The sequence below is a fragment of the Gouania willdenowi genome, chromosome 21 (genome assembly GCF_900634775.1).
Source record: "Gouania willdenowi chromosome 21, fGouWil2.1, whole genome shotgun sequence".
Lineage (NCBI taxonomy): Eukaryota > Metazoa > Chordata > Actinopteri > Blenniiformes > Gobiesocidae > Gouania > Gouania willdenowi.
The window spans coordinates 16,833,451-16,855,163 of NC_041064.1; the positions used below are offsets into that span (position 1 = coordinate 16,833,451).

A 21,713-nucleotide genomic window follows, 5' to 3' on the forward strand; every position below is an offset into this window, starting at 1 on the left:
CGGCTCTGCACATACTATTGGATATTTTACACACCTGATTGAAGACACCTAGTGGTCACTGAAAGAACTGCAGCCTCAGTGTTTTTCCGGTATGCTGAGATCGCTTATGAGCATATATGCGCGTGCGCACTACGACAATTCATTTTTGTTAGAAAAAAAAACAGTTTTGATTATTTTTGTTTTCAGAGTGAACGGACACGTGTTTTATTCGTTTATTCAAAAAATAAAAAAATAAAAAATCATTTTTCGGTAGTGCGCATGTGCACGCTCGCGTATATACAATCTCAGACCATGACGCCCGCCATGAATACGTCCCATTGATGCTAAGCAGAAGTGTCCGAGGAGTCATTGAAGGCATCATTGGCAAGTCTCGTTAGCTGTGCTGGGTCTGAGACTCATGATCAGGAACAGGAATGTGCGTGTGACAGCCTTAAAGCAATGCTTTATGTTGGGTAAGAAGATCAGAAACAGACAGAGATCAACATGAACAACTCTGCATGAAAAGCAATGACAACATGCTTCAACAGATTCAGCCGCTCGCCTTGTGCTTGATTACAGTAACGCTATCGGTTATCGTCACGTTGTTGTTTTTTAACGAGAAAGGTAACGTTGATATATTTCTGCACCTATAATTATAAAACCGTGTAAATGACAAGTTCGTCATTTGCTGCGTTTCTGTGGTTGTTGAGCAGTTGACATTTTTCAATGAGTTGGCACTAGGACCCCGCGGACAGCTTTAGATCACGTGGTAAAAAAAGTGAGTAGACCAATACCTGATAGACTGGGAATGTGTCCGTGTAGATTTTATCCGAATAGATGTGAAGTTACTTGTTTTGTTGGTGCCTCGCAAAAAATTCAAAACTTTTTTTTTTTCTCAGCTAAAACAGCACAACAGGACAAAAAACTGATGCATTATTTACTTTGAAGCTCAAACTCAAGAGCTACTGATTACATGCTTTAAAAAATAATAATAATAATTGAATTAATTATTTATGTACACCAGCAAGGCACATTTATAACTATTAGTTGCATTTCATAAACAATAGTGTTTGCAAAATTATTCAATCGATAACAAATGGAGGGGGAAATAAAAATGTATACTTAAACACACAAATTTGTACTATTGAATAGTTGTAGTGATATAAATGAATTTTACCTTTGATCACAGACAAGTATATCAAATAGGAGTAATGTATCTAATGTATTGTAAAAGGTTAATTGATTAATATTGTAAAATAGTAATTTAAAAAAATGACATAATTGATAACATGTTTCATTTAATACAATTTATTAGACACGTCTCAGAAATTCTACTATTGAGAAAAGGTTATTCTATAAACACGTTTAAACGCAGTGGAAAGCAATTGGCGCTTTATTTACGATCTGTTAATGGAAGTAAAATGTGATGTTATTAAATTAAATGCGAGGGGTGAACACAAACATTCTGATAGAAAAAATGGTGTAATAAAGGAAAACAACGCAGGCTGTGCATCCAGTGTGCTTTAGGACCCAGCGCACAATGGGGCGCAGGTTCAGGCTAAAGTTACCCGAGGTAAGTGGACTGATCCCAGGTCAGTTTTTAATTACCAAAAAGACGGAAAAGCTTGTGCAAAAAACCCGGAACACCGATCCTCCATCGGTTTGACCAAACTGCGTATTTTATTACCCACGTATAAGGATTAACACTGAGATTTGTGCCACAACACAAACAGATGACCTGTTAATATCAGACTAGTGCTGTATTTTAACGCCTGTGTTGATGTGTGCTGTGCTAGGCTAGGCTAGGCTAAATGGCCGCCTGTTGTTTATGGTAGAGACGTGGTTTCCATGCAGCTCGGAGCTCAGAGCAGACCTTTAGTCCGTCAGAATCGCCACCCTGGAGGTGACCGAGCATGCAGGCGACCACAACGCGGGGCTTCCTGTGGTCAGACGTGGAGACCAGGACTCTGTTGAACATCTGGGGCGAGCAGGACATCCAGACTGCGCTGGATGGAAACTTCCGGAACAGCTTCGTGTACCGCGACGTGGCCCGCAGGCTCGGGGCCATGGGCTTCGACAGGACCCCGGAACAATGCAGGGTGCGGATTAAAAGCCTCAAGAGGCAGTTCCTGCTGGCCAAGGAGGGAAACCTGCGGAACAACGGACAGTATCACAAGATCTCTAAGTTCTATGACATCATGGAGAGCATCCTGAGCAGCAGGGCTGTGCTGGACCCCCAGGAGATGATGATAGAGGGCGGGGCGGCCGGAGAGGAGGCCGTGGACGGCCTGGAGGAGGATGGAGAAGACCCTCATGATCATGATGTCTACTCAGAGACAGGAGAGGGTCCTTATCCTGCTGAGACTGAGGTCAAGCTGGAATATCCAACTGTTCCCATCCCCATTCCTGTCAAAGTCACAGTGAGCAACAACAGTAAGTACTTCTATCTGTGCACGCACACCAGGGCTGGGGTCAATTACATTTTTCAGTTGTATTTACGTTTTCAATTACCCATGTTCAACTACAACTCAATTATGATTACAGGTACCAACATTTTTTTTTTCCAATTACAATTATTCTTATTCTCAGAAAGTGAATCACAATTACGTTCTCGGTTACTAAAAGTAAATTACAATTATTCACAATCACTGAGTCTGAAATAAATGGCAGTGGCTATCATTGGCCAGTTTAGGTCGCGTGACGAAGACTAAACCTAACCCTAAAAATTGTTGCGATATAGGATTATAACCTAACCCTAAGACGCTACGTACTTGTACTTCGGTAAACGTACTAATGGCACCAGGGTTGTCCGTACAAATAGACACTTTCTAAATAAATAACCCCTTAAAAGTTAGACGTAGTGTTTGGTTTATTTTGTTTTTGTGTTGAACATCAGTTTGATCTTTTGTTTTGAGCTTCTCTAAAACATGTTCTTTCTCATGTTTTTCCTCTTTAGATTCTTCCTTGAAGCCACATAACAACAGCAGCCATTCAGCCACTACCACGCCAGTTCGAGCGGCTAAACGCACCAGGAAGCGTCGCGCTAACTTCCCCATGGAGAAGCTGATGGAGCAGTTCCTGGAGCAGAGCGCTCAGGCGGAGGACGGCTTTTACCGAATGGAGGAGCAGCGGCAGCAGGCGGAGGACCGCCGCCGCGAGGCCGAACACAGCAGAGAGCTGCACATGCTGCAGATGCTCGGCCAGATGTTCTCCAGTATCTCAACGTCCAGACCCAGCTCTGTTGCCACGCCGTGCAAAGCTCCTCCTGCAGCCCGTGCTCCTGTCATCTCCAGCGCCTCGCCGTCACACACGCGCGGTCCGTTCAGTCATCTAAGGCAACCATCCCCGCAGACGGACTGTTGTAGCCAAAAGCTGCTGAGCTCAGACACTCAGGCGTTAGGTATCTGTTTAGATATGAAGGAACGTGGGATTAATGCACTTGTTTCATGTTTTCTCTCTGCTTTACGTTGTTGTTTTCCCCAAAATATTAACATTTTAAAATTGCTACATTTCCTTTCCCTCAGTGTTTGAACGTTACCACAGTTTAGGATCTGCATCTCAGAGGATAATGGATGATGACATCTTGCCTTTAGTAAAGAGTGTAATCCCTCCACTAACATCCAAAAAGCACAAAGGTCAAGATGGGCGGATTGGAATCATAGGAGGATGCAAAGAGTAAGTCAAACATACATGTGACCTTTTAACAACTAGAAATATGTTCACGGAGGAGTTCTACTCACTTACTGTTTTTCGTCTTCAACCCCTAAAGCTACACAGGAGCTCCATACTTTGCTGCCATCTCTGCACTAAAAGTGGTAAAATGCACTAAGTCAATAATTTAAAAGATTGGTGGTTGATTTTCTGTCTTTTTTTTCATTGATATTCTCTGTTGGTCGTCTCCAGGGGGCCGACCTGTCTCACGTGTTCTGCACCAAAGACGCTGCGACTGTGATCAAATCCTACAGCCCTGAACTAATCGTTCACCCTGTGCTGTAAGAGAAACTTTATTTATGACTTCAGTCACATTGAACTATTCCATGAAGACAGGCTTATATTTATGAGACGAGCTTTTCAACACTTGTGCTCTTGGTGTGTGTTTTTAGGGACAGTCCTAATGCAGTGGAGGAGATCGACAAATGGCTGCCTAGACTTCACAGCCTTGTGGTTGGACCAGGTCTGGGAAGAGAAGATGTGTTGCTGAGAACAGCAAAGGCATGTGATCAACATTTGCTTTTTAAGGCACAAACACCTGGTAGACATGCTTTTCTTGACACTTATGGTAGAGGTTCCCAACCTTTTTCTTGTCGTGCCCCAAGACTTTTTTCCTCCAAAATTAGTTTTTACTTTTTATTTATCCCCAATTTATTTATTTATGTATTTTTATTTACTTTTTGTCTTTTTTGTGTTATATATATATATATATACAAAAAATGCAGTGTACTTTTAATGACAGTTGTCTGTGAAATTTACATTTTGCTTGTTAATTAATGCAATAAAGTATAAAATAAAAAAATAGTTTTTAATACTTTTTTTAAACCAGATTTATATTGGAGAAATTGAAAGTAGAGAAATACAAAAATACCATTTTGAGATTGTGTGTGGTGTTTTAATTTGGGGGGGAAAAAAAACCTAACCCTTTCTTTCCTTTTTTAATAAAAAAAAAATAATTTCAATTAGTATTATTTTTTAAATTATTATTACTAGACATTTCAGGCGATCCCACATTGGGTCACGACCCCAAAGTTGAAAAACCTTACTTATGGCCTGAAACCTTATATCAAGTCCCTCTGTGTTTACCTTTAGGCACATTTGTCAAACTCGAGGCCCGGGTGCCAAATTTGGCCCTTCAGACCATCCAATTCGGCCCACAGGAGAAAGTCAAAAAGACAGGAAAAAATATAAATGTATGTCTAAATGACCAAATATTTCAGTTGTAGATATCTTAGCCCTTCTAAATACACAAAATCAATGAAAATCCACAATATTTGGAGGATCACAATTCTCCCGTGCTTTAATCACATGACTGCAGTCATTTTAAATCCAAAATTGTTAAATTTTCCTGAAATAATTTCACATATTTTCCCCCAAATTAATTAAAAATTGGTCAGAAAATCCACAAAATGTAAAAGAGAAAATCCTGCAGGGACGAATATCTGTCACTTATTGCTATACATACTTCATGTATCATTTATACATTGTGTAAAGTGAAAACCTGGGGACAAAAATGTTTGAAATCGCTCCTTTTCCCGCCTAATAAAACTGCGGCCCACTTTAGATCAGACTGCTTCGTGTTTGGCTACTGAACTAGAATGAGTTTGACACTCTGCCTTAAAGGAACTGTAAAGAAAAGCACAATATATTTACAAAATGACCAGAACAGTTTCTCTCTTTAATTTGTTTTGTAGGAGGTGATTGAGAAGTGTAAAGCAAGAGACATCCCCATTGTCATCGACGCAGTAAGTCCTGATCAAATGTGGATTAAGCTGTTAAACCAGTGGGATTTTATCTGCACACTTATATAGAATGTGTGTGCTGCTTGACAGGACGGATTGTGGCTAGTTACACAGCAACCATCTGTCATTCAAGGGTACCAGAAGGGGATTCTCACACCCAACTTTATGGAATTCACCCGACTGTACGAGGCCCTGGTGAGCAGTGCGACACGTCTGACACAAATCTACTGACTGAAACTGTGTGGTGAACTGTCAACGGTTGTGTTTACATTTTTTTCTGCTTGCTGCGAAGCATCACGAGTCGTTCGACAGCAGTGACTACCAGCGCAGCGTCCTGCAGCTCAGTGCCATGATGGGAAACATCACGCTGGTGCTGAAAGGAGAGCAAGATCTCATCACAGACGGCAGCAAAGGTTCGAGTCAGCCTCCATTGTAACAAGTTAGTTACTCCACGAACTGTAGTAATAGTTGACTCACAAAAAAATGAGAAAACGACTTAAATGGAAATTGCCTAAAAAAGAGTGATGGGTGATTAGAATTGAATTGTGTGAGGCATAATTGTAATATACGTTGAATTACCTTTAAAACTATGTATCACATGACTATGTTCCCAGAAATTTGGAAACTACCGGAAATGGGGGGTGGGCCCCCAGGCCCCATTTTAAAAAAAAAAAAAAATTAAAAAAAAGGCTCCAAGCGTCTCATCATCTTCACTCATAGAGTATTCATATCAACCTACATTCTGATCTAACAAGAACTAACGTAGGAGTAGTCATTTGAAAAATGGGGCCCCCGGGGTGCCCCTGGCGCCCCCCGTGACACGTACGGGGTAATGGGCCCTTTTATATATTGGTATGTGCCAATGATTCAGTACCACCAACCGTCGTAATATTTGACTCGCAAATAAATTAGAAATTGACCTTTGGTTTTTTGTTTTTGGGCCCCAAATCAAAAATCGGGCTCCGAGCGTCGATGCGTACACATCCATAGATTATAGCTACCTAATTTCAGCTCGATCCGTTCTCAAATAACAGAGGAGTAGCGATTTTAACTAGTGTACACAACAACAATAAGAAGAACAAAGAGTGGTGTTTTGAGTACTGCAGTATTTTCAACTCATGCAACTAGTGGAGTGTATTTAAAGCTTTGTTGTCATTTGAGCTGTTGTGGTGTTGTTTTTTTCTAGTGTATTCATGCAGCGTGGTGGGCAGTGGGAGAAGATGTGGTGGACAGGGAGATCTCCTCTCAGGATCAATGGGAGTGCTGGCCCACTGGGCTCACGCTGCCTCCACAGCCGGAATCATAAGAGGGTTAGGATAGAAATTGTTTTATTTTTATTGATGGTGTAATGGTTATAATTGATCAGAGTTAGTATAAAACATACTGTATGCACAGGGTTCTCACAGTCCTAAAAGGTATTAAATTCATGAATCTAAAAATAAGGCCTTGTCATTAAAATGTGTTAAATCAATGTTTCAAAAGTCTTACATTTTAACACATAAGTAGGATTTTGATTGTAATTAGTCTCACATTTCAAAATAAATGCTCACATTAGTTTTTTTTTTTTTTTTTTTTTAAATGTATAAACAACATGGGAAAATGTAAATTTAACAAAATTGCCTGTCCAACGAAGAATTTTCTTAATGGTTTTTATTTTTTTGTTGTTTTATAGATTTCTGCCTATTTTTGTAGTCATCTTGTGTTTTTGGAATGATTTAGATGTTTTTTTAGTGTCTTTTTGTGTATTTACTTTGGGGGCCTACAGTTGCACATCTGCACTAGACACTAGAAAAAAAATTATGTACCCTATGTAATTGTTGTGGTGTTTTTTTTTCTCCTAAATATGTTTACTGTGAAGTTAGTCTTACATTTTATTTCAAATGGAAATAAAGTGTTAAAGTCTTGAATTTAATTTGACTAAAGCTGTAGGAACCCTTTATACAGTATTAAATTAAACTCAATATATCCCCAAATCCAAACAAAGATTATTATTAATGATTAAATATGTATTTAATCTCTCAAAAATTAAATGTCTGTCTTGCAAGAGAGACGAGGTATTTCCCAATTAGAAAAGTTCTGATAATGACGTGAAGGTTCTCCAGAAAACTACCGGTAAATGCAGTAAACTGATTATTCAATCATTACATTTACAATTGTTACATTTACAGCTAGAAGTTCAGAGAAATTCTATCAAATGGAAATCTTTGCAAACACCCAATGGAACACTGGATTAAGAGATTTAATTACCTAAGCCAAAATAACACACTGTACCATTTTAAAAGGCTCAAACAAGTTTGACTACAATAAATAATACACACGTTGACATTCATCTTCTCCCTTTTTATTCAATTTTTAGTAATTTATTTTTTTAGAATATTGAATAAGTTCACTCTACCTGATTAAAGTAAAGAGATCATAAAGATAATTTATTAGCTTGTTTTTCTACTTTGTCAAATTTACTGGCTTTGATTTATAATAGCCAGTTCTAATACAAAACATATGTAACAATATATAATGTATGTGCTAATGAAACTATAAATATAATTGTAGGAAGGTAAAATACTAGCCCGCGTTGAACTTTTTTCTTAATTTGAGGTTCTTAAAATGACAAAATGTGCAGCGTCTTTAATTTTTAATTTTAATTACTTTATTAATCCCTGAAGGGAAATTATGTTACACTCTTATTTATTTAGTCCAAATTTATGCCAACTAGAGTTTGAGATTTTTGGTTCCAGTTATGCAGCATATGAAATAATGTGGTCATTTTTTTCTGTTTTCTTTCAGTGTAAATCCATCAATGGTTGCAGCGTTTGGTGCCTGTGCTCTTACCAGACAGTGCAACAGCCAGGCCTTCCAGCACCACGGGAGGTCCACCACCACCTCCGACATGATCCAGGAGATCGGCTTGGCTTTCAAAAAGCTTTTTGAAAGCTGAAAGCAATCAATTGACATTCTGTGAAAGCGCACATGTGCGTAGATTTGTATCGTTAGCTTTGCCTGTGTGGCAGAAAGTAGCCAATGTTCTCTTTCTTATCAAGATTTGAGTTTGAAACTCAATGAAAACATTACATTCAAAGGAATTATTCTTTGAGTCTGATTAATAGGAAACGTGTCATCTGCAACAAAACCATCATTGACCACATATCAATGAGAAAAAAATATTCATCACTCATCAAAGACCGACACTGTAAAATAAACGGAAATCACCAAATAAAAAAAAATGAAAACTGTTGTAGTTATTTTTTAATTAATCTATTTTTTTTGGGTCTGACAGAAGTTTGTAAATATATTTGATAAAACGATATGATGTCATGCTAAAACTACAACATGTTTAAATGTGAAAAAATATTTAAAAACTTGTTTAGCCCAGTTTCTTACAAAAGTAAGACTGAAAACAGTAATTATTTCAGTAATACCTTAAAAAATATTAACTTTATTGAGGTTAAGTTTTTTTTTCTTCTTTTTATTAAGCCACTTGTGTACAATACGTGATATTAATTTATAGTACATATTGTGCAAAGAACATTCAAATTGTTGGACTGTTGGTCTATAAACCAAAGTAAAGTTAGATTTGTGCACAGGAGACAGAAAAACCTCTCAGTCTCACAGTATATTTCACATCTTAAGTTTAACCTAAACTAGTTTTGTAATGTTTTGATTTTTCCTTCTTGACCCCGATAAAGGAAAAAACCTTGAATATTAATTGTAAAAATATTTAATTTAAAAACTAATCAAATAATCACTCATTTTTTGTTTCTTTGTGTCCTTTTATGAACGAAAAATCCAATGACCGAAACGTGCACTGACCATCTCAGATTTTGTTCGTAGAGAAGGGTGTCATTTCTTTATGTGACTAAAGATGAAGAAATATTTAGTGCAATTTCATAGCACATCCTCATCAGAAGGAAAATTGAAAGTAATGGAGAAACGTATTATCACACACGCACATAAAGGCCTGGTAATGTTACACTAATATGAAAAAAAAAAAAAAAATAACAAATGTGTATAGAGCACATATTTAGTCACATAAAGGCAAAAAAAAAAAAAAAAAAAACTTTAATCCATCAGACTTAAACTGTTAGAAATGTTCTTGATAAAAGCAATTACTGACGGAGTTGGTAAAATAAATGTTATCTTTGTGATACGTTCAGGGTCCGTAGGAAACCTCCCCATTACATTTAACGTTACGCTCCGAAAATGGATACATGCAAGTAAAACTTGACGTATCAGAATCAGAAGTACTTTATTTATCCCAAGGGAAAATTATTTGCGTTACAGCCGCTCAAGAAATGTATACAATTAAAAAGAATAAACACTAAACAAAGAAAGAAAACCGTACAAACAAAGGATTTGCCACACACACAATGTGCCTGTAATATTCATGCGTTATTTTATTTAAAAGTTGTATTTGAATATTTTTTTTTATTTCACCTGTTAGATACTTGTATTTCATATTAAAAGGATTAAATATCTTAATTAATTTTTACCCGCGGTTTTGTTCTACAGAAACCCCGCCCCGAAATAAACAACCGCGCCCACTTCCTAGTATTGCGCACGCGCTTACTAGAATCATAGCAGCTAGCATTAGCCGCTTGCTGCCGACAGTCCGAATGAACTGAAAACACTTAAGAGCGACATCGTCATCCATTACAAATAGCGGAAGGGCTGTAACAGAGAAAGCGATCACAGTTTACGGTAAAGCTGCATTTCAAACTCTATAAAGTGACAATCTAATACATGCAGTTTTCTTAATCATCATTTTTGACGACGTAGATGTGTATAGTAAGCTAACAAGCTAACCCATCCATCAGTTAACGTCGCAATTTGTTACATCATATATGTTTTGTATTGGTATGATATTAGTATTTGTTGAAAAAAAATGGGGGGGGGGGAACAATGTTCTTGTATTACACTGTGTCTGACTGCAGAGAGCAATGAAAAGCTCCGACAGCGCTAGCTAATGTTTGTCAAACACACAAGGACGTGGTTTCTTTAACATTTTACTCCAGCAGTGACCACAACAGTGTGTCATCCTTGAGAAAATAAATCGTTTCTAAGTATTTTTGAAGTTAAATCCTAATTTTAACATCGGTAGGGATTTGTGTTTTGGTTACTTTACCTAAACGTAGCGCCCGTCATGCGTTAGCTGTCGTCGTTAGCATCGATATCACTCACTGTAGCTACTCACAGCTCTCACTAACAATAAATACTATATCCAGCTTCTAGCTTTGTCTTCCGGTTAATTCAGTGGTTTTTTTTTTAACCTTTTGTCGTTGATTCACCCTCGTCAGGCTGTGGCTGCACTTTTCAGGGAGGTGTTTCCACCATTGTTGAAGCACATGTCCACTACCGAGCAGAAAGGCTTTATTATGATGTGATATACACACTTTAGGCTCATAAACGTGTCATTCACACCTGCTGTGTAACATGGAACAAGAAAAACATGCTTTAAAACAGTGCTTGGATTCATTTAAATCATATTGTTATTAAGTATAAGAAAGAAGAGCAACAATTTTACCGAGGGCAGCAATAATATATAATTATACGATGTTATAATATACATATATTTACTCAGTAAACATAATAAAATGTGTATATTGTGAAATTAAACATTATTAATTTACATATTGCCACACTATTTTTTTTGTATTTGTATTGTAAATATTAATTAGTGTATTATGAATATGTACATGCATGTGTACGTATGTATATATTTTTGATGTGCAAGTATAAACTCACTGTATATATAAAATTTGTGTAGAATATACAGTATATTGAATATGTATTGTAAAAAAATAAATAAATAGTGATATTAGTTTTCTAATTCTTTTTCTGTGATATTATCTCGAGCATTGATTCTCAACTGGTGGGTCAGGACCCAAAAGTGGGTCACGGTCAAAAAATGTCTCATGTTGGACTTGTCTTTTATTTTGAAAGAAACTTTTCTTTTGACAGGCATGCTGTAAAATGCATATTGCACAGGAAAATATATAGATTTATGTTTTGGAATTTCTGAAGACTGCCAAAATAAAATTCTAATTCACATGTAAAGAACAAACTGCTGTTTAAGCGTTGCTTTACTATAATATGACGGTGATTTGTTGCCAACAGGTGCAGTGGTACCGTGTGGAAGAAGCATCCACCATGTTGAACCCTGCTAACGGCGAACCAGGCCATGTCGTAGTGAAATATGTGGAGGAGTATCTGGACCTGGTGGAGTCGCTGCCGTTTGACTTACAGAGAAATGTTTCCCTGATGAAGGAGCTCGATGCCAAGTATCAAGGTATGGAATCAACACGATGATCGATGCAGATAAACTGTGCACAACCTCTGAAATTAACATTTCCTTTGTGCATTTTTTATTTATTAGGATCAACCAGGGTTGGGGTCAATTGCGTGATTGATAATTAATTACAATAATGGCATAATTATGAACGTAATTGTAATTTTATGAATTTTTCGTGATCGTAATTTAATTGGAATTGAGTTAAGATAAGTTCGAAAATGAGTAGCGCGCAATTTTTTTCCCCTGGAGTTATTGCCCTTGTTTGTTTTTTTCTTTTTTAACTCTGTTCGAGGTATCTTCAAAGGGGACAGCTTTTCCTAGAAACCGTTAAAGATACATAACCATATTCGGTGTGTGGGTTCAGGGTATCAATACCTTGATGGAATTCGAAAATGAGAAGCGCGGGGAAAAAAATTCACAGTTATTGCCCTTGTGCTGGTTTTTTTTACTCTGTTCGAGGTAGCTTCAAAGGGACAGCTTTTTTCAGAAACCGTTTAAGATAGTTAGTAATTTTATATTCTGATATGATAATATTTTCTTACGTATACATCTAAGTTCTTAGATTTAGGACATTTAGGAAAAGGTTGTGAGTTATGACAACCAATCTGAAGACTTAAATTGACTCCAACCCTGGGATCAACCAGGAAAGCCTTTACTGTTATATATATTTGTTTAAATAATGCACATATTGACTTTCAGACGTTCTGAAGGAGCTTGACGAGGCCTATGAGCGATATAGACGCGAGTCCGACTCTATCCAGCGACGTAAGCTCCAGATGTCTATTCAGAGGGCGTTGATCCGCAGCCAGGAGCTCGGAGATGAGAAGATCCAGATCGCTGGTCAAATGGTGAGTTTTTGTGAATATAATTTAATTTATGATTTGTTTTTTTTTTTTTCTTTGAGTCCACATTGTTTTGTTTTGGTCTCTAAGTGCAAATGTAGAATCTGATGCATTGTAAAAGCATCCACTATAATTAGCTGAAATGCAACACCACGTTTAACCTTTGTTTGACACGTGGACAATGTGGCAAAGTTGAAACAGGCTGTGCTCTACTTATGTTGTTTAACTACAGTCAACAGCAAGTCAACAAGAAAATTACTAATTAAAATCATATTTTTAAATCAAATTTAAAAAATTTGATTTTTTTCAAAATAAAATACCACACCCAATTTCCAACTACTATTATCACTTTCTAAATTATTTGTGCACTAATCCCGGTTATTCTGTGTCATAAATTGTAACACAGTATAACATGCATCCTCAGGGATGGGTTAAATGCAGAGGACAAATTCCATGTATGTAACAAACACATGGCCAATTAAAGGCGAAAGCCCTGATTTAATCTTTAATCTTTAAAAACAAATTTTAGAGGAAAAAAATGGGGTCACGACAACTAAAAGGTTGGGAACCACTGGCTAAAATCAAAACAGTGTTCACATGAATAGTTTTAATGGTTTCTCGCTTGCCCGTGTTGCCTCTGCCATATTACTAATTACTGTAGTTACATGTTAATATTGCTTTTGTTTTTGTAATGTTTTGGGCAGTGCATATTTCCTCCTCACTTTATTTCTGTTACTTTTAACCTTTTTAAGAGCCTCCTGTGGACAGGTGTTGTAAATTAACACACGTGCTAACACACTCAAAACAATACATCTGGGTAAGTAACGTAATTGCGATGTCCATGTCACATACTGTAAAGGGAATAATAACTGCTCTATGATCTGTTTTTTTTTTTTTTTTTACTTTTTGGACAATTGTGCAGAACTGAGTCACAATCAGCTGTTAAAAGTTTTGTAGTGATACCCAACAGCGCTACAATTTAATCCAACGATGCTTTCAGGAGCATTTACGACTACTTCAATAGCATTTCCCTTTCTATCTGTGTAGTACAATGAATAGGAAACAGATTTTTACAATATAAAAACCTAATTGTGTGTTTCATGTTCCAGGTGGAGTTGGTGGAAAACCGAACCCGTCAAATGGACTGGCACTCTGAGCTACTGGTTTCCTCTCAAGAAACTCCAGAAAGCCACGTCCCCGCGGCAACCACCATGGCGACCACCGCAGCGTCCTTGATGTCCACGTCGTCTGCTACAGTCACTCCTGGTAAACCGGGCCACCACGACAAGAAGCGTGAGGAGGCCACGCCAAGCTTAGGGGGCGGGGACAAATCCGGAGGGAAACGTTCAAGACGACAGAAGAATGGAGAAAATCGTGAAAGCTACAGCGGGATGGACCACACGGAGGATGTGGGGGTGGGGGCGTCTAGGGAGAAGAGGGCAAAGACGTCTTCGAAGAAGAAGAAACGATCCAAAGGCAAGTCTGAGAGGGAGGTGTCGCCACCAGATTTACCCATCGACCCCGACGAGCCCACGTACTGCCTGTGTGAGCAGGTTTCCTACGGAGAGATGATCGGCTGCGACAACGATGAGTGTCCCATCGAGTGGTTTCACTTCTCCTGTGTCGGGCTGCATCATAAACCCAAAGGAAAGTGGTACTGTCCAAAATGTAGAGGGGAGAACGAGAAGACGATGGATAAGGCTTTAGAGCGAGCCAAGAAGGAGAGAGCATACAACAGGTAGCTCACTCTACCTCACCAAATGAACACTGACGTACACAAGCTAATCTTTCTCTTTTTATTTACATGTAACGTGAATTCAAAACGTGATTAGAAGAGAAGGTGTTGTAAATAGTTATTTTTGTAACTGCTACATAGTAAAAAATAAAAGTAGCATTGCTCTTCCTGCTTGTTAAATAATGTGCATGTTTGTAACCAACTGTTAGGCACTTTCAGGCCTTTGTTTATACAGTGCATGCATTCTATTCCACTGTTATACGTTTAAATAAAGTATTTAGAACCATGATTTATGATCTTTTACACTAGTCCATTTTGTCATTTTAAGTATTCTATTGAAACTGATTAGATGTTATCAACAAACGGGTAAAATGATGGTTTATCATTATTCTATTTGGATTTTAGCTTATATAAACCAACAGAAATTAGGTTTTTCAAAGCTTTTCACACACACATTAAAATCTCTATTTTCTTCCAGAATAGCCTTTTTGTTAGTTTAGTTATATTACAAGGGATTTAAAACTTAAGGTTTGCCACAGGTGTAAGGAAAGTTAGCGGTCTGTAGATGTTGCAGGAGGTGGCTGAGTTAATGCACAATATGATTTATTGAGGTTAACAAAAGGTTTTACATAATTATATCTGAAGTTAATGTCAATCATCATTACCCACTGTAAGATATAACAATTCCTTATTTTCATATATTTTTGAAAACTACATGGAGCCATCACAAAAAAAGTCACAGAGCCACAGGTTGCAGACCCTTGTCCTAGCCAATAGCTGGACACTGTTAATATTTACTGGAATGGAGACTAACATCCACACAGAAAAACAGCTTCTGTCCATGAAAATAAACAGGATAATTGTCACATACATCACATTGAAGAACCATTCTGTAACATTTAACAAAGTGTAAGACTTAGAATTGTGAGTGATTAAAGAAAAAAAAAAGTGTCTAGTAGTTTTATTTAAACTACTACAGGGATATATGTTTATAATTTTACAAAAATGACTTTAAAACAGTTATCACTGAAACAAACTGTAAGCAGTTGTAAAACAAAAATAACCACATGGTTTGTTATTTGGTTTTAAAACGGAATCACCAAAGAACGAATGGTACACGGATTATGATGCTACATATACATATGCTCCCCAAACATGTGCACATTAATCACACACACACACGTCATTGCACATAGCCTCACACACTCAAACCTACACAATCCGTGAACACACACTCAAACAGCAAAACCTGCATGTGCACTTACCGATGTCTGAAGGCAGTGGAACGTCAGTCACGGAGGGAAGGAGGGGAGAGAAAGTCCCGGGCTGTTACTCCGTTTAGGAACGACTTTTTTTCGGATACAAATGTGTGCTCACTGCTCACGGCAAATGCGTCAGAGTTGGCAGCTACGTTTTTACCTATTTCCTCTCGTGCGCCAACGTAAACAACGCACTTTCGTGCCGCTCTCGCGATACTTCCGCGTCTTCTTCGTTGGCTCCGCAGTCAGGAAGCAGTTGCGGGGCATCACCGGTTGGCGGACCGCGGCCGTATAGTTCCGTCCCGTGTGTGCAAATTAGGGTGGCAAAGCTTTGTTACGCCACCCAGGTAGATCCGCCCCTGCACAGTTGTTAGTGTCTGATGTATATTTGGAAAAAAAATAGTAAATCAAAAAAATGTTAAATACATATTTTCCAATTATTAGACATTTCAGGTCAGCACAAGGTTGAAAAACACTGCTTTATCTTATTAAAATAAAGTTTAATTCATAGGGTGAAGCCATCAATCTAAGGACAAAAAGATTAAGCTGTATAGTCACTTTTTTTTTTAAATTTATTTATTAAATGTCTCATGACCACGCAAACCAAAGCCAACATGATCAAATCCCAATTGGGTTTATTTATATATTTTTGTCTTTATTTTCCAAACAAAATGTATTTTGAAATGAACAATGTCTACTTTAAGCTAAACAGTAAACACTGTTTCTCACCCTTGCCTTGATTACCAAGTTACTTTACCTGTCATTGTTTTTGCGCTCACATTTTAATGTTAAAAAACAAAAACTCCAGAAGTATTTTTCCTTGTTTTATTTACAAGTACTGGAAAACAGTGACATGGGGAAAAACCAGTGCAAAAATCTGTACACAATTTCAGTTGAAGTCTTTATATACACACACAAGAACTGAAAAGAAATGTGAAAAAAAAACTCATGCGTGTAACAATTCACACACAGCAAAACATGGCATGAGTAGAACATTATGAAACACTCAGGCTGCTCTTTCTCCCACAGCTTTGTGACAACAAACCAAACATGATGTTGAGCGTCAGATTTTTTTTTAACACAATTTTCCCATGTGACATTATAGGTAATAGGAACAGGATGGATTTTGGGTATTTTTTGGAGTAATGACCCACAAGTCCTCAAGATTAAACAATGAGGCCAACATTCAGCCACTTTCCCCATGATAAAGTGGAAAAATGACATAAAACACCCGTCTTGGTGGGAGAAACATTAGATAATGGAGGTAAAGTGCATAAAAAGCTTAAAAGGATAAAGGAAGGGGACAGAAAGTAAGAGTTACTTCACTAAAACTTTGTAGCACACGTGTTGAACAACAGGGAGAGCAGCTGTGAGGATGCCCAGGTCAACTGTCCCTCCAGCTTTGTTCTACGATGGCCGACACGCGCTTCTCATACTCTCGCTTGTTTTCCTGGTACAGCTGTGCTGCCTGACTGTTGGCTGGGCTGTTGGGGTTTGGCTCATCAAGTAGCGACTGCATGGAACCATAAAACAATACATTACTTTAAAGGAATTGATTACCAGTAAAGATAAAGGTATGAACCAAAGGTTTCCAACCTTTTTTAGGTTGTGACCCCATTTTGATTTCAACAATTTCCGGCGACATTTTATTTATTTGTTAGTTTTTGATCATATTTGTGATATATAGTGTTACAAGTAGCGCTATAGTGGTGAGATGCACCAGCTCAGATATTTTTTACTATACTGTGATGTTTTAACTGGATTTATATTTGAGGAAGTGAAAGTATAAAATACAGTTGTTTGAGATTGTGTGTGGTGTTTTATTGTGAAAAAGAATATTATGTTTTTATTACAAAAATGTAATTTTATTTTTGGTATTATTTGATTAACTATTAAATCATTTAATTTTTATCTTGTATTTTTTATAACTACATTCATATTCGAGGAAGTGAAATTATAGAATACAGTTGTTTGAGATTGTGTGTGGTGTTTTAATATGAAAAAGAATATATTTTTTTTAAATTACAAAAATATCATTTACATTTTCGTTATTTAACCAACTATTTCATTTTCATACTGTATTCTTTTTAACTAAATTTATTCGTGAGGAAGTGAAAATATAGAATACAGATTGTGTGTAGTGTCTTACTTTGAAATGTATTTTTATTTTTTTAAATTACAGAAATATTATTTAATTATTTAATTTTAATAGTGTATTTTTTTCAACTAGATTTATACTTGCGGAAGTGAAATAACAAAATAGTTTCCTGAGATTGTGGGTGGTGTTTTAATTTGAAAATGAATTGAAAATATATTAAAAATGACAAAAATACGATTTTAATCAGTAATTTTTTTTTAAATCAATAACTAGACATTTCAGGTGACTCCACATGGGGTCACGACCCCAAGGTTGAAAACTACTGCTATAAACAAACTGTAATTATACAGTGCTTTTAAAGTTTTTGCAATTAAGTTAAAGCGTGAAGTAACGACTCATATCCATTAAATGTAAAACTCATGTTCCTGACATTGTGCCGAGCATTAACAGTTTTACCTGAATAGACGTGAGAATCGACGACACGTCATAAGTAGGACTCCAACGGTTCTGTAGGATGTCTAGACATATACTCCCATCTGCATAGACTGTGGACACAAATACAATCACACACTATATAGAAATGGTTTCAGGCCACTTTAACACGGTGATGTGAGTCGCGTACCGTTTGGATGAAACATCTTTGACACAAATCGTACTGTGGGAGGTTTGTTGGGATATTCTTCTGTGAATTCTACGATGAGTTTAAATGTACCTGTAACAAACACGAGACAAATAACATGTTCAGATGGAAACATTATCTGAAAATATATAACTATTAAAACAGTGATGAATCCAATGATAAAGCCTTATTAGGTTACATTAGGATTGCCACCCTTTGCTTCTTTGTGTTTATCTACTCTAACAAACCACTGAATAATTTACATCACTTCCTTTCATGAAAGGTAGAAAACCACCAGATACTTACCATCTTCAAAAGGAGTTCCTTCAGGGCTGTGAAGTCAGAATGACAATATTTGGCAATTGTTTACACACTATACACAAATGTGCTTTGGAAAACAATAATTTTCTCACCCAAAAATGACTGCGTTCCACACCATGATGTTGTTTTCAGACGGAGCACCACTAACACCAGCCGGGGGATCCTCTTGTAGCCTTAACACACAAAGAGGAAAGAAGTGAACTCAGGTGAGAAAACAAGTCCTCCAGAAACAACTAGGGTAAGCGCTAGGCTCCAAATTTGCAGTGAGAACCAAATATGACAGTAAAAATGTGAGCCGAGCAGCTACTTTAAGCAGAAGGCCTCACCTCAGCACTGAAGGGAACATGTGTCATGTTTCCTTTTTCACAGAATTCACACAAGTCATCTGTAGTATTAGTAATATTAACACAAACTGTGCCCAAAGCAAAGTTTTCTGTTACTGTGACTAGATAAAATTAATCACAATAAGATTCGATTGGGGTACTTTATTATCGCTTATTAAGAATTAAAAACAACAGCACACATCTAAAGTTCTCAGTTTGCTCAAAACATGCTTTATAGTTAAGGCTAAAAACATGAGAATGACCTAGGGCTGGGCGATGTTGCCTAAAAAAAAAAAAAACTCAGAAAAAAATCAAGTTCCGATTAATTTTTTTTTTTTTTTAATGCACTTAAAAATAACTGCAGACATCAGATATAGTCAAAAGTGCAACTTTATTGCTGTGATTGTCCTCAAGAGTTAAAATGCATAGAACAATCACAAAATAAGAAGTAAATGAGGTTCTGTCATTCAACAATTTCAAGCTTTAACCCAGGTTTAAGCAAAAGTGCAACAGCGCCTTCACAGTAGCTTACATTTTCTGATTAAGAAATCAAATAACTACATATTCTATAACATATAACATTAAAAAAAACTCTCCCATTAGCATCTCAGCATAGTGCGAATAAAAAATTGAACATGCCTGTGGCACATATATAGCCTACTCAAAGGCTAAACAAAAAGGTTGCTGGCTCACATCGGAATGGGAAAAAGTCAGAAAAAACTGTGGTGGGAAAAAAAAATTAAAATTAAAATGTAAAATAAATAAATACATTTTAAAAACTCGAATTTGCCAAATAAAAATCGTTTTTTTTTTATCTACAAATTCGATTAACTGATTAAATCATTTTTTTTCCCAGCCCTACATGTAAGAAAGTTGTCCTAAAAATGACACATACATGTAGTTTCGGTCAGTAAATACTAGCATTAGGTGTTTTACAACACTTCCAAAGCAGTGTTTATCTACACAGAAAGTCCTAATGCAGCCAATTTCCATATTTCTGCACTAACAGGTCCAAGAAGCTGTGTCAACATCAAAAACAAGCCACTCCCGATTCCTGGAAATACCTGAATGGATAATATGCAACTTTTAAAAAATGTCTGAGAAAAAAAAAACAACTATAAAAACAAACTAAGTAAAACAATTTAAGAGAGTTGAAAGTGCCGACTTCACATAAAGAGGGTTCACATTTCATTTCATGATAGAATCCTGTTTTGTTTTTTTTAAGTTTGAAAGTGAGAACTGATGGATTTTCCTGTTGAAAAAAAAAACAAAAACACAGTGACTTTGGTTTTAAAACGTTTTAACAAAAACACTTAATATTCCAATGGGTTAATGAGACCAATTTCAAAATAAGATCACTGCTCTCAAAATCTAAATTACATGACAAGTATCTAAAGTTAATCAAAGTCCTGTTAATCTTTGGCCATTTTTTTTTTCTTCTCAAAAATAAAAAGGCATATTTTCTGTAGTCAGGTTTTCCTTAACACAGACCGGAAGATCGTGAAATCTAGATCTTTCCAGCGGTGACGATTACGATACTTATGTGACGTTTGACCCCTACGCAAACCAACAGTGACCGCGATGCCGATATGACCTAAAACGAATAATACACGAGTTAGACGAATTGTGTTTCTACTAACAGCGAATGGGAAACTAACTTCAGCTCTACCAGCTATCTGCAGTAAACTGAAACCTTCGTCGACAGTACTAGAGACCAGCTAGCAGTTAGCACTGTTAGCTCCTCGACCGAAGCTATATTGAGTTTATAGTAGCAGAAATATATTAGGACAACGCTTAATTATACGTACTACACCGCCAGGCCGAAAAGTTTATCTTAAAAACACGGGTTAGCATAGCAATAAGCTAGCAGTTTTAACATATCGGAGCAAACCAACATTATCGGCTGACTATTTTAGCATGAACTCACCGTTTAAAATCCCTCATAAGTCTTCTTCTAGCAGGGGTGGACATGGTGTAATTTCAGAAAAGTCGACTGACAATACCAATACGTTGGCCGTATGCTCCTTGGGTCAAATGTTATGTTGTATTTAGTAGTAATAATTTTGTGAGTTAAAGGGAGCATCAAATTAGTGGGATACGGCTGTATTTTTCAGATCTGGCTCTGGTGGTCCGGTTAGTGCGGCTTGGTTTACTGGATGATACCAAGTCACATCGGCGAGTGGGGGGGGAGACTGGATTCAGGACTGTTATTAAGAAAAATGTAGAGAATACTCCTGCTGTATATGGCACACAATACTCACTATATATTATTACATGTTTTTACGGCCATTTATTAGATATCATTGCTCTAATGCTGAGTTTTATTAACTATATATATATGAATGTTCACCTATTCAGTTGGAGGGGTTTTGAGTGCTGAGGGGTGTGGCTATAGTGACGTGTGTTGTGCCGTAATAGGAGACGACACTGACGACAGGTGTGTCCCTACACGTGAGGTGTCCTGATCAGCCAGGACGTCATTCAGACACACACAAAAAAATAAAACAAGATACATCTTTGTACAAACGGGTTAAGTATATTTGGCATCTTATTATAGTGATGTCTCACAAATGTATGAAAAATACAGCTGCAAAACCAAAGGAAAACAACATACATGCCTAAATAAGTGATACAGGTGAGAAAGTGTATACCAATGTCCGTTTTTTTTAAATTGACATTTACCACTAGGCCTCTGAATTTGTTTAGCATTTCTCAGAAATTGTCTTTTTGACGGTTTCTTCATGAACATAATTTTCAGTTTATTTGCTCATGTTTTGCACCTGCAAGCAGCGGTCTAC

At 37.0% G+C, this 21,713-nt stretch overlaps 3 protein-coding genes across 6 annotated transcripts; 2 read left to right on the forward strand and 1 right to left on the reverse strand.

Annotated features, from left to right (window-relative positions):
• The first annotated feature begins 294 nt into the window (after positions 1 to 294).
• naxd (NAD(P)HX dehydratase) lies at positions 295 to 8,663 on the forward strand. 4 transcript variants are annotated; one of them, XM_028435356.1, is made up of 11 exons: positions 620 to 2,412; positions 2,936 to 3,379; positions 3,504 to 3,654; positions 3,749 to 3,794; positions 3,883 to 3,971; positions 4,083 to 4,191; positions 5,385 to 5,435; positions 5,523 to 5,627; positions 5,725 to 5,845; positions 6,619 to 6,742; positions 8,217 to 8,663. In XM_028435356.1, exons 1-11 carry the CDS (start codon positions 1,893 to 1,895, stop codon positions 8,365 to 8,367), a joined length of 1,911 nt encoding a protein of 636 aa, XP_028291157.1. In that variant the 5' UTR covers positions 620 to 1,892; the 3' UTR covers positions 8,368 to 8,663. The 4 variants fall into 4 exon arrangements, 3 of the variants coding, with proteins under 3 accessions (XP_028291159.1, XP_028291160.1, XP_028291157.1); XM_028435358.1 differs by lacking the exons at positions 620 to 2,412; positions 2,936 to 3,379 and adding an exon at positions 295 to 603; XM_028435359.1 differs by lacking the exons at positions 620 to 2,412; positions 2,936 to 3,379 and adding an exon at positions 295 to 452.
• Positions 8,664 to 9,848: 1,185 nt separating this feature from the next.
• ing1 (inhibitor of growth family, member 1) lies at positions 9,849 to 14,584 on the forward strand. Its single transcript, XM_028435360.1, has 4 exons — positions 9,849 to 10,127; positions 11,544 to 11,715; positions 12,418 to 12,566; positions 13,670 to 14,584. Exons 2-4 carry the CDS (start codon positions 11,577 to 11,579, stop codon positions 14,300 to 14,302), a joined length of 921 nt encoding a protein of 306 aa, XP_028291161.1. The 5' UTR covers positions 9,849 to 10,127; positions 11,544 to 11,576; the 3' UTR covers positions 14,303 to 14,584.
• A 1,781-nt stretch (positions 14,585 to 16,365) lies between these two features.
• ube2al (ubiquitin conjugating enzyme E2 A, like) lies at positions 16,366 to 21,056 on the reverse strand. The gene is made up of 6 exons (XM_028435361.1): positions 20,843 to 21,056; positions 18,685 to 18,765; positions 18,578 to 18,603; positions 18,275 to 18,364; positions 18,109 to 18,197; positions 16,366 to 17,067 (listed from the first exon to the last, which is right to left on the reverse strand). The coding sequence occupies exons 1-6, from the start codon at positions 20,884 to 20,886 to the stop codon at positions 16,939 to 16,941; spliced, it is 459 nt and encodes a 152-aa protein (XP_028291162.1). The 5' UTR covers positions 20,887 to 21,056; the 3' UTR covers positions 16,366 to 16,938.
• Positions 21,057 to 21,713: the final 657 nt, after the last annotated feature.